The following is a 13393-nucleotide window of genomic DNA, read 5'->3' on the forward strand; positions in this document are numbered from 1 at the left end:
CTTATTAGCCTTTGATTTGCATGTCGGCTCTTGTTTGGGCCTCTGGATAAGGAAGATAACGAGGGCAGAAGTGCTTTGTTGGAGCAATGGTTCCTAAGCAGACACAAGCTTCCCTCGGTATTCCATATTCTTGTGCAATATCTTTAATATTATTTTGCCCACAGGGAGGTCAGGTTTATACCTTTCCAATACTCTTTTGTTATATTATCATTTTAAAGCAGTAGTTCAGCCTCGTGGGACTGCAAATCTGTAATACTGTGTTTTCCATGGATAAAGTCGAAAATGTCAAGGTGATAGTTTTAATATTAAAATGAAGGGGAAAAGCCTCATTAACAAAAAATAATAATAATTTATTTTATAATCTTTTATCGTTGTTTCTTAGAAAAAAACACCTGCCTATTAATATTTAGAAAAACACAGTGTGGTGTGGCCAACAATGTCATATGGTGCAACCAACATGCAGACAAGAATTAAAATAATTAAATTCTTAAGTAGTCTGAAATAACATTTTATTTTGAATTATTTTGAAATTTACATTTTAATTTGATATTTATGAATGAATAATTCATTGATCCACACATCATAATATATTTCCAAAAATCACCAAGCTGCTATTATCCATATACAAATTAAAACATAGTCTTTAAATTTATGATACAAAAAGGACCATAAGAGTATAATGAACTGAGGCCATAAAACGTATGGTATATATACTGAGTCATATATGAGAAAAGCTCTCAAATTCTGTAAGCGGCAAGTGCATTTTCAACCTTGTGTGAAGACACGTTATATCAACTCTCCATTGGCTCTTACATGTCTTGTAATTAAATGTGGCATACCAGTAAATAGAAACATTCTTCAAAATATAAAAATGTACCCCCCACCCCAACAGTTAACTTATCCAAGACTCAATAGTTAAATTATGGACTTTAAATTAAAGGCTGAGGTGTCCTTTGTGTTTTTGAGTTTGCAGAGATAAACTACCCACCATGTGCCTGATCCAACCAGAGACTAGGGCAGGCTTCTTGAATCTAGGATGGTCCTCCATGCATCTAGCTTTAGGGTTTTGTGTTTTGCTCCCACCAATCATCAACAGATGTAATCTGGTGAGAATTGTTCTGCTCTCCCAGGCTGAATAGATGGGAAAAAAGAACTAAGAGACACCTGGATTTCGCAAGAGCCCTTTTCTCCACTTCATAGCTTCAAGGGAACCCCCTCCCCTTAACAGAAGCAGCTGGCTTTGAGAATGTGAAGACTCAATCTTTGGTCCAACTTCATCTTTGTCAAGAAGAAACATCTAATATTTTTGTAAGACATGAAATGAATCCTTTTTTAGGAGAATCAAAAGCATAAGCTGTTAAATGCTTAGCTATCTTTTTGCTTCAGAAAACATGGAATACAGTGTACAAGCGTACTGTAAAACAAAACAAAAACCCTGTCAAGTAATGCACAGTGTACTGTATTAAAATGAAGGGATTTCTTTACAGTTGTCTAACCTGTTCATTACATTGTGTTTTATGGTTAACAGAATTGTCCATAAAATGAATAGTTAATTTTCTATTTATTTATTTCTTTTACATTGTATGGACTACTGTTCTGATACTTTTGTGCTCCTTTTGCATCCTTTTTGATGCTTAAAAGCACCATTTATTGTAATTGCAAGGAAAATAGCAACCATTTCCTTATTTTTTTCTGCAGAAGAAAGTTGAATGTATCAAATCATTAATGTAACAAACATGCAAAGGCAATCCCAGAAAAGCTTTTTTTTTTCAATAACTCATATTTACATTGCTTGAATTTAATTCAGAAAATTTACTTCTTGTATGTATTTTTATGCATATTGGAGTAGCATGTTGTTAGGTCAACCTCTAGCCAAACTTCAATTGTGAGTCGATTCTTCACTGTACTTTGCAAAATGTTGAGTGTTGTTCGCTTTACTTTGTTGCTGTTGGTGAATGTGTTGCTCTAAATGAGTCGGTTCTTATGTTGTATTTCAGTCATCAAGCTGCATATGTAGGCAGTGTACAGAAAGATTCGTGCAAGTTTTGTGGGATACAAGTGCTCTATGTCAGTGCTGCCACACTGAGGTGGCTTGCTACAAACATTGCTACATAAAAACAGAGAGTAGATTTAATATTTCCTTCATTCCATACCAATTAAATAACAGGCCTGTTTATTTATGGCAAGGAAAATGACAGTGCAACATAAAGCTTAAAAAAAAGTATAAACCTCTCAGAAAGCCAAGTCCCTATAGGCTGGGGACTAAAACACCCTCAGTAGTAAATTTCAGCTTATGCGGGTTTAATGTTAATACCCAAAAATTGTCAACTAAATCTTATTTGGAAGAAAACAGACATAACAGGATTAAGAAAACAACGATTTCTTTCACTCTTTTTGCAACTCTGAAACCTTGAATAATAAAAACATCTAAATTTTAGGGCCACAAAGTGATGTGTTTTCTTGAATTCCAAGCTCTGGCTTGAATTACTAGGTGGTCCCTTGTTACCAGATGTAGAATTTATAAATCTAACCCCCATGTCTAGACATTTTCCAGCTACAACATCAGTTGTTTTTTTATTTAATCATCTAGCCTTCAGTGTTGACCCACCCCCTGGTGATTTAAAAAAACTTTAGCATAAACTTTTCACCAGCTTCAAATTCAGTGGTGTCGAGGTTAATGTGAAGAATCTGATTTTATGGTGGTGACTCAGTGGAGCACTTCTACACCTTGACCTGACCTTATGTGTGTGTGTTTTTGTGTGTGTGCGGTCAGGTTTGGCATCCGTAGCAGGAATGTGTGAGCCAGAGAGGAGTTGTAGTATTAATGAAGATATAGGCCTTGGTTCAGCCTTCACCATTGCACATGAGATTGGACACAAGTAAGTCTATTTTCTATTTCTATTTGTCTTTTTGTTTCTGTCTGAATGAATATATGTGAAAAGTCTTATGGAATTAGATTGTAATATTTTAATTGCAGTTAATTAGTGGTGTTTGCTAAGGCAGCCATCATTATTACAGTTTGAAACCTAAAGGGAGAGTACACCCAAAAATGATAATAAAAAGTCAGAAAGTGATGATGAAATTGTAATTTTTGGGTGGATTATCCCTTTAAAAAGTCTATTCTTTCTGGTGCTTTTATGAGAAAATATTTGGGAGAAAAGGAAACAAGAATGTTGCAAGCCAGATTTGAACACACTTTTCTTGTTTGAGCACCACAACTGAATGTTTTGATAACATAACCAAGAAAAAAAAAACTCTTTTGCTACTATTGCTCAAGAAAATCTTATTTTGACAAAACTGTCAATTTGAAATAAAAAAAAGTTTTTAACGTTTTAATAACAAGACACGTTTAGTTCAGGCTGTCCAAAAATGTTTTTTAATAAATAAATAAATAAAGGGCTTTACAGAACTTTTCAAGTTTTCTCTTATTTCTTATTTGACACCTGTTTTAGAGCATTTAGTATCTAATTAAACTGGATTGCGGGTTGCAAGTGAAATACAGCACACAACAGTAATGCAACTGTTCAGTGAATTCACCCGTGAAAGTGTAATGAGATGGTCAGGACCTTATTAAAGCCCTTGTGGTTGAAAAATTGCTCAGTATTCAACGTGTGACGTTTTCACATCTCTTAATATATTTGTGTCTGGATTGGTTTTATTGTGGTCATTACTATTTATAATCCTCCAGCCAAAATGCAAAGCATGAACTGCCTGCACACACATCTTTATGCAAATGACAGTCTGGACAAATGAACCCTATCCCGAACGCTTAGAAAAATAACCATGATCTATTGGTCTATGTAGCTTTTCGGCTAAGTTCAGCGAGATGGCAATTTCCTCTATTATGTCTTGCGTCTGCTTCTGTTGTGGAGCAGTTGTAAAAATAGCCCCTGCTTCTTGCGGGGAAGCTTTCTCCCATGCTGATTTATATTGAGAGTAGAGTGAAATGTCATAAATGTGCGCCTTAAAAAAACACAGAGGAATTGTGTGATGTGGTGGGGGGTATGCTATATGCATTAGAGGCTTACTTCTGCTTTTGGAAAGACCCCGGCCGACAACGAAAGCTTCGAGGTCTTGCCGTAAGGTGATCTGATTTTTTCATACAACATCCAGACAGATATATAAGGGAGCAAAATTTGCATGGCTCAAATGATGTATTTGTGGAGTTGCCGGCAAGGAATGTGGCTGAATGCTTCAGCAGTCTTGTACACCGATGAGCAGATGACAGCAGCTTGGAGGAAGGGGGAAAGCCAGGCCAGGTTCATTAAGAGATGACTGCACGATTGAGGTCTGCTCAAACGTGTAATTATTGATTGACAGGCCTGGATCAGGGTGGTGATTACAACTTTCACGTTCCTTCAGAGCTCCAGACAGCCTCTGGCCTTTGACCCATCTGTCCTCTTCTCACAGCTGTTACCGAGCCAGAGAGAGCCTCTCTTTACAGCTTTGCTGAAGGAGATGTCCTCTGCTCCTGAGCTTTCAGAGCTGCCCGAGCTTGTTTGCTTGTGTGAGACGTGATTGACGTGATCCGTCAAAGTTCACAATCTGCTGCTTGTCTCACAGTTTCGGCATGAACCACGATGGGATCGGGAACTCCTGTGGAACCAAAGGTCATGAGACAGCCAAGCTGATGGCGGCCCATATCACAGCCAACACCAACCCCTTCTCCTGGTCAGCCTGTAGCAAGGACTATATCACCAGCTTTTTGGAGTAAGTGAAAAGAGCATTTGAAGAATGCTTGCCCTAATTCAATCATATACACTGTAATATAATCCATTATTTAGTCTCACTTGCTGTTCTAAAGCCCATCTCACACTGTACAATTTTGTTCATCTGAAACGTCGTCTTTGCTGTGATAATCAGTGGTCGCACCACTGTTTTCATTTGGGTTTAAACTTTAAAATGATTTCCTATTTAATGAATTGGGTTTTCATTTTGGCTTAAACTATTCTTCTTTAATACGCCGCTATTGCCACCATTCATATCATTTTCATGAAAGCCCTGCATGTAATGCAGCTCGCAGTGAACGTGTATGGGTTGATAATGTAAAACTGTGTTTTCATACACTGCATACACTTAACCCAACTCTTAATGTTGGTAGAACCAAATGCAAATCTTACAAAAGTTTTGCAGAACATGTTTTAACAACTAGATGCAACCTGTAAAATAACACCATGGGTAACACTTTTACTTTAAACATTCTACCGACTATAAGTCAATTTTCATTTCCACATCAAGTTAACCCTAGCAATATCTCTAACCATAACCAGTTTATTAATACTCTAATGAAAGTGAAGCCCAAAATACTTCATTTTTATACACGTACGCTAGCATATGACTGCAGTTGAATGCACAGCCTTTTAAATTGTCCATGTGATAGCATGCTTGAATGCAGGCGATGCCCTAGAATGTTTCATCTTTTTCCAGTGTCCGCTCTATTTTTCTCCAGATGTTATGACTGATAAAAATATCTTTGAAATCTTTTAAAATAAAGTTGTGACTATCTCATAACCCTTCCAAAAAAGTGCTCGGGCATCTTGTTGTTGTTCCATCTCTTTTAGTTTCATTTTCTACTGTGAAGCAATCGTAAATCTGTAAATCAGATTTGTCTAGCATGCATGCAAGTTAATCAGACTACAACTGGACACAGAGTTTTGTGAATGCTCTGAAAAAAAGAGGTGATGCATGAAAAATATTTGATCACATCTGTGTCAAGTGTAAGATGTGACCACATTTACCTTTTTTGGTGAATTTTTGCAGGTAACACAGTTTTTTTAGGAATCTATGTAACTGGCAGGATGAAAAATTAGCATCGCAGATTTCACAACAATTTCAGATTGGTCATGTGGGTACCTTATATTAATGAACAGAAAGCTCCTTGGTTTGAAAAGGACTCCTGTGTCAGGATTAAATTGCTAAACTATTGACAATAGACAATGAACCTTTTTTGCCCATAAAATATTGCCAACATTTCACTAATGTTGCCCCACTTTTAGACAAACAGATAAATACTGAAGACTGCAGCTCAACTACACACACACAAAAAAAAACTGCTGCAGATTGATTATAGCTGTCCATTAACGGTCCACTCTCAATATCACTCAAAGATTATCAAAACATTGGCAAAACTAGTGGCAATTTTTTCCTTGAAAGTGTTCATTGTAACCTTTCTTTCAAATGGATTGCTAAAAACCTGTGCACCATGACTCAAAAATGGTGTGTAGCAGTAGTCCAGGCAGATTGGCCTTTTCCCAAATGAGGCCCTTATCACTTTGAGAAAGAGGATGTCTGTGAGCACCCTTCTAAAACCTAAATTGCCAAATGTTACATTTTAACTAACTTGATTAAATGTCTAGTGTGCAGTTAGATGATTACTTTGATGGTTTTACTCTATTTTATCACTGATACATAATGCCACTTAACAATTGACTTAATTCTTTATAACCACACAAATGTGCTGGATTTAGAAAAAGTCTGTTCATGGCTAGATGAGAGTGTGGAAGTTGATCTGTAGTAGGCAGTCATAGGCAAGTCTGTGAAATGTTAGCCTAACCTAAAACGAAAGAAAATAATAGCGGTTGCCATGGCTGTCAAAAAGTTTTCCTGGTGAATGACCTCATGGAAGAAGATTAACATCACAGCCATCGCTGGCATCAGAAGCTTTATCATCGTGTGCCAACTTCCCACACAAACACAAAGAAACGCTGCTCTGTTGGTTTGGGATGAACTCCCTGTTGTATAATCACACCGTGTCATCTGTGACCATTTCAGATTGAGGCTGAATACTAACCTTCCTTTTTTGGATTTGCTTAGCGCCGAGCAATTCATCAATAATGGACTTTCTCTGAAATCTCAGGTTGATGTAATCTTTGGCAGTAAAACAGCTCTGCTATGATAATGCTAGTCTATTACCGCAACATCCCCATCTAGATTCTGTGGATGGATCTTTCCTCGCCAGAAACCCAGAAACCGGTGTTTGGCTGAAGATTTGGATTTATTTTAGTGTGCTTGTTTGTACATGTACAGTAGTAACCTTTAATAAAGAAAGTGGCTTTCGGAAAAATGGCTAAAAGCTATTTAGGCTTCTGTTTAAAGCAGTCATTATTACTGTCAAACTCATTGGACATGCTAATTAATTGGCAGATATACATGCAAATTTTGAGATAATGTGCCTTTTGACCAATTGACAATTAATTGTGTCAGTTTCAAAAGGTATTTTTCCATTTTGTCAATGAACCAGAAAGTCAAACACAGTCAAACTGAGCAATACAAGCATCTCTGTGCTTTATACAAAATACCAGCACATGGCTTGTCTAATTAGATTTGAAAAATAACTGTTCTATAAAAATTGTTATCAATAGCACACAAGTTTAGACGATTGCTGTGGACAAGCTGTAATTTGTTTAGCAGTTTCCTATTTAGATATTTGTTTTTGTGCTGAAATATTATAGTTACTAAGTTTCCTTTTTATTGCTGACATATCTGCTCGCTGTAATGAGTTTACCAAAGGAAGTCAAATAAACATGTCCATTTTTAAAGTTACCATTTTTGTATTTCTCTAAAGAAATAAACAGTCTTTGTTTGTGTATTCCAATACAAGGGCACATATTCAGATTCGTCTTTCTCCCCGGCAAGAGGATTATTCTACCAAAACACATGGGAAAAAATAGAAAACTTAATAGATGAAACTAAATACAACATTGGTTACCCCCCAGGCTAGAGCTTATGTGTTTCTTTCCTTTCCAATGTATTTGGTTTAGTTTTTAATTAGATTAGACTTCCAGTATTGTGGTGGGAAGCCAGAGATCCCTGTTTCATCTAATTCTTCCCCTTGAATGCACTACAGAAACCAGATCCATAGGATGCTTTTTTTTTTTTTTAGACATCTAAATATATTTTTGAATACCCTTTTGTTAAATTAATGTAAGATTTTATCAACCACATTTGGCTTATTAAGGGGAAAACAGAGCTGATTGTCAAACTGTTTTCTCTAGTGAATATTACATTTGCATTTATTCATTTCCGTCTTCAGACCAATAAATGTGTGAGTTAGACACATATCCCTTGTAGAAAGTGTCTGAAAATGTAATGGCATACCGTCAGAGGGTTAGTGTGTCTTGGCTGATGCAATGTAAACTCACTCTCTTTAGAGGCACTGTTGCTTTTAGCAGCGCACGGTGGGGTGGTTGGTTAACATGCTTTAGGTTGCGAGTTCAGTTGCAGCAATCATGCAAATGCCAGACAGAACCTAGAATAGAGCCGCCTGCTCTCCAGCAGTTTGAAATGTTAGCGTTTATGTTGTTAGCGAGCCCACTATTCCCTCAGAGAGAAGGAGAGCGTATTCCGCGGCATGCTGCTGGAAAAGCCAGCGGGATAATAATTGTCTGTTTTATTCCGGCGGACAGCAGCGGCGTGGGGCGGACACGTCTCTAAGCCGCTTGCGCACGCCAGGGAGGGGGGAAAAGCATCCGTAACGGGGACGCCGAGAATAAAACAAGATCCACTTCTGAACCCAGAATAAACACAGCCCAACAAAACATGCACCGCCTAGCCTCTGCTTTGGCTCTATTTTTTCACTTTGTTCATTGCAGACAGAGCTGTGGCCCTTTTTTGAGGGTTTCTTGGGAGCGTTCATATTTCTAGCTGACTAAACAGACTAAACACAACTTTGACTGGAAGCGTGACCTCCAGTACCTTCTGCGTTTTTTTTTTTGCTCGTTCAGTCTCTTTCGTCATTTTATTGGCTCATCAAAGGATTCCATAGGCACAATGCAGTACCATATAAGTCCAAATCTCAGCGTTTGGCCACTGTTTGTCATTCACCCTTCCCTCATTTCGCCTTCTGTATTTTCCAGGTACCTCGCTTGCTAATTCCCATTTACAATATGCCTTTCCTTTTCCTTTCATGTGAGATTTTGTCACAAGACTTTTTTCTCTTGTTGGACATAGATGAAACCTCTGTACAGAAGCCAATCCCATTGAAGGTTTGTTTTTTTGACAGCTCAGGTCGGGGAACATGTCTGGACAATGAGCCTCTGAAACGAGACTTCCTGTACCCCACTGTGGCTCCAGGGCAGGTGTACGATGCAGATGAGCAGTGTCGTTTCCAGTACGGCGCCTCCTCCCGTCAGTGCAAATATGGGGTAAGAAGGCTGCAAGACACTATCGTGCTCTGGGAATATCATGCGTGAAATTTGTTGGCTCAGACACCACACATTTTTGTCATTTTTGAGAAAGAATGGGACAGTTCTGCTTCAACCATGATCATTTTTTAAAAAGCAGTATCAAAAAGTGTTCATCAAAAGTAAGATTTACAACCTTTAAAAGTTAATTGGAAAATATCTTTCCAATTACGTTAGTGGAATATATCTTAATTGTGCCATTATTGTCAGCAAACGGTATAGCAAAAATAATTCCTGTTTTCAAACAGGTTTTCCGAACTCATGCCATTGGTTGAGCCACTGTTGCTGTGTCAGACTCACTTGAACCAAGAAGCAAAAATTTACTTCCATCGCAACAAGCACAACTATTCTGTGGATGCTTAAAAGTCTTGAGAAATTTAATCATGTAAAACATAACAATGGTAGATGTTGGACTTTTAAACATTGCAGAAATGTTGTTAAAATCCCTGTTGCCAACTACTTAAAATGGAAAGTAGGTAAAGTATGCTCGGAAAGTAGGATTGACCATATCTAGTTTTATAGATGGGATGGTATATAGGTTTATAATTTTTATCGGTATATATTGGTATAATCTCGCCTAGCGACTACAGTTGATACGAGGTAAAAGTTCCAAAAGGGGATTTTAAAGTCACAAAATCTGTAAGTCGCTAAGTTGCCAATGCTGGTTACAATGGGCCAACAAAACAGTGGTTGTCGTATAAATGCTTCATTCAAATGTACAAATTACGTTACATTAAAAGCTGGTTTTGGTATGGGTTTTTTTTTTGTAAAAACATATTATATTGACATTTTGAGTCTATTTAAGGAAAACCATTTAAAAAATGTTACAGAGATGTTACCTTATTACAACCAATGCAATTAAGCTAAAATCACTAAATCTAGTCCTAGTCAAATCTAATCCTAGTCAAACACGCCAAAAAAAAGAAAATGGCTGTAACATTGCGAACACATCAAGTGTGATCAGATATTTTCTACATTATTGATAACTGTGAAGTTAAAACCTGCTCTATATGTACTAAAATCCAAGAGCTGATTTTGATTCAGAAGGCAGTCTGGACATAGAGAGCAAGACCGCTACTTAAAGAACTCTGAGGAGACATGATGCCGGAGGTCAAGCAGTTATTTTTACCGCTGACCCAGAGGAGACTAGCCAAAGGACATGATTTGTTCAGCAGGCAACATTACAAGAAGAGCTCTCTGATGTACAGAGCAGTGAGGGGGAAAATGTGCTATGAGTGAGTGCTATGGTGTCTCATTTGGACTTGTAAAGAATATATCGAGTTTAAGTTTTTGTAACACTTGCCCTGATTGTGGAGAACTTTTGGACGCTTTGAGAAACACAGGTGATAGCAATCAGCTTAGATTATTTTCACTTCCTTTGAGGGCTAGAAGTGAGGCTGCCAAGTCTATACTCTCTTGTAGTAGGTCACATGATGCCATAAATGTTGTCGAAATTAAAGATCGTTGTTTTATCAGCACCTGAAACGAGCTTCATTGAGCGCGTTTGAAGTCGGGCCACATATCTTTCAGAGAAAGCCCATATTTGAGGTTTGTTTCTTTTCCTGTCGAATCCCCAGACTTTTGGAAATGATAATGATTTTACCCAAAGAATAACAACCTTAAGCAAATAAACTGACACAGGAGGAAAAAAAGGCTTGAATGAAGCCAGGAAAATTAATGATCAATAAGAGATGGTGCTCTGCTTAGTACAAATATGCGGCTTTGCTTTCTACACCAGAAAAGAATTAAATTACCCAAGATTACAGAGTTCTTTTGTTTCATTGAGAGATATATCCGACAGTGGATGAACGCATGCCAAAAAGAGAACCCTGTAATTTCTCTCTTAAGCTCATAACTGTGGTATAGATCAGCATGGAAGACGGTCATGTAAAGAAAAAAAGTCTTGCATTCCCTTGGCTCAAGTTTAATACAGCGTGTAGTGTTAGTGGATTCTGACAATCTTATTTTTTTCTGCCAACCATCTGTTTAATACATGCCTTTGGAGAATTATAACCACACCATTGGACCAGAGGTTTGAATTTGGTTTGGAAAAACTGTTACGGAGAGATAAACACACACCCGGGGGGTAGACAAAAAATTTGAAACCTAAAAATATATTGATATCAAAGACCTAATAAGGAATACGACCACCTTTAGCCTTTGATTCTTCCTGGAATTCTGTCATATATTTCCTGAACGATGTGGAGTGAAATTTACCCCATTCTTCAAGAAAACTTGAGCCTGGGGGTCTTTAGGACAAAGCCAGTGGAAATCTATTTCTAAATCTGTTCTGCTTCAGATCAGTGGTGTTTAGATCAAGTGACTATAGAGGATGTGGGAGCCATTACACTTTATCCTGCTGTTTATTAAACCACCAATTAATCAGCAGTGTATATGAGGAGATTATCACCATGGAACATGGGAACATCATAAAGGAAAATATTTAGTGGCAGTAGAGAGCACCTAGTATGGTATGGTAAGGAGGGCAGACTGGTGGGACAAGAAAGCCTGGAGAACCCAACAGGGTACGGTCCATGGTGGAGCCAAGGGAGCGAGGAGCTGGGATGGATCCAATTGCTTGATTGGCAGAGGTATAACTAGCAGCTCTGACAGACAAGGTGGAGTCTGGGATTCCTTAAGCCAGCACATTACTGGGTACCAAAATCCCAAAGGCAGATGAGGGCTGATGGTGGAGCTGAGGGGTGCTAGTGGAGGCAGAGCAGAGGGAATAGCTGGCTTCAGGGGAGCATGCAGGAGTGGAAGACAGGGTGATTGAGTCAAATCAGTGATGGACAGAGCTGGTAGTGATGAAGAACCATCTGTGCAGGAATGAACTAGTGATGATGAAGAACTTTCTGTGCTGGACAAGACAAGTGGCAATGAAGACTCTGAGCAGTGAGATCAGTAACAATGAAGACTCTATACTGGATGTGACTGTTGACAATGAAGACGCTGAACTGAGTGGGATCAGAGATGATGATACACTTATACAGGAGGAAGGTTCATGGCTGAGCAGGGTGGGAAGCACTACCTCAGTTTCTCAGTCAATTAGCCATTTTTCCTCACCTAGATCCACTAAAATCCCCACTGGTGTACACAATACAGCCGGTTCACACACTTGGTCAGCCGGGAACTCTGGCTCCTACTCCAGGACGAATGTGGCTGTTGGCTCCATCTCAGTCTAGATCTCCATGGCAGGGATGAGCAGGGTCTCTCTGCTGTGGGCTCTGGCTCTTTCTCCTCTGTGGACTTCCTCCTAGCTCTGGGATGATGACGGATGGTAAGTGGGGTTAGAAGCTGGCGGCGGGATCCTCCTCTACATCAACCACACTAAAACAAGATCCGACGACCAACAAGGTGAAGTTGATGTACTCTGAGTTTTTCCGAAGCATCACCAGGCAGATCTTGTCATCCAATCCAACCCAAAATCCATCTATGAGCTAATTGTCGCTGCAGATGACGAGTTGGCTGGTAGCATGAACTCCTCCACATGTGCCGCCAGGTTCCTTGGAAAATAAATTCTTTAGCCCCATTGGGCTCAAAAGATAATCAGGCCAAAGATAATCGAGTGCAAACTTCCTCTTTATTAGTGGGTCCTTTATTTAGTCACGTTTAGGTCAAAGAATGACAAAGGTAGACAAAAGAAATTAAAAGAAATGTTTTAGATTAATCAAAGTGAATCCAACAGAGAAGAAGCACAAACGACACAGTATGTAAAACACAAAACGACAATAATAGACAAAGGATTAAAGAAACTGGAACTAATTAAATAATTAACTAAATGACAGGTGAATAGAAAGTTGAGTAGGTGACTAATTAAAAAGATGCAGAAACTAGGTCAGATGACAAATCAAGAAAGACATAACCAAAACACAATGAAAACATGAAACTAAAACTAAACAAAAGTGTTACATAGATAGAAAGAATTACTGAATATATTTAGAGGATATTTCCATCAGAAGACCAATGCTATGACCTAAATGGAACACTTTGTAAAAATTCGCACAGATAGCCACAAATCTAAAGATCTTTTATATGCTTATTTTATATTGAAATTCTTATTCTAGCCATTTAGTGCCCCATAACTTTAAAACAAAAAATTTAAAACCGTGCGATAGCAGTAATTACTTTGGTCTTAGTGAATTCTGTCCATTTTTAACCTGCACTCCCAGCTTAAAGCCGTCAGTGCTGGGGTCTCGCTGGTCAAGCCT

The 13393-nt window shown here is 38.3% G+C and overlaps 1 protein-coding gene across 1 annotated transcript in view; it reads left to right on the forward strand.

The window, feature by feature from the left end:
- Positions 1-13393, forward strand: part of adamts6 (ADAM metallopeptidase with thrombospondin type 1 motif, 6) — an 86497-nt gene that overhangs the window by 26692 nt on the left and 46412 nt on the right. Inside the window, exons 9-11 of the mRNA XM_059538995.1 lie at positions 2774-2879; positions 4564-4710; positions 9002-9143. Of these exons, the coding sequence (XP_059394978.1) occupies positions 2774-2879; positions 4564-4710; positions 9002-9143 (395 nt within the window). The remainder of the gene's footprint in view (positions 1-2773; positions 2880-4563; positions 4711-9001; positions 9144-13393) is intronic.

Source organism: Carassius carassius, chromosome 45 (assembly GCF_963082965.1).
Source record: "Carassius carassius chromosome 45, fCarCar2.1, whole genome shotgun sequence".
NCBI lineage: Eukaryota > Metazoa > Chordata > Actinopteri > Cypriniformes > Cyprinidae > Carassius > Carassius carassius.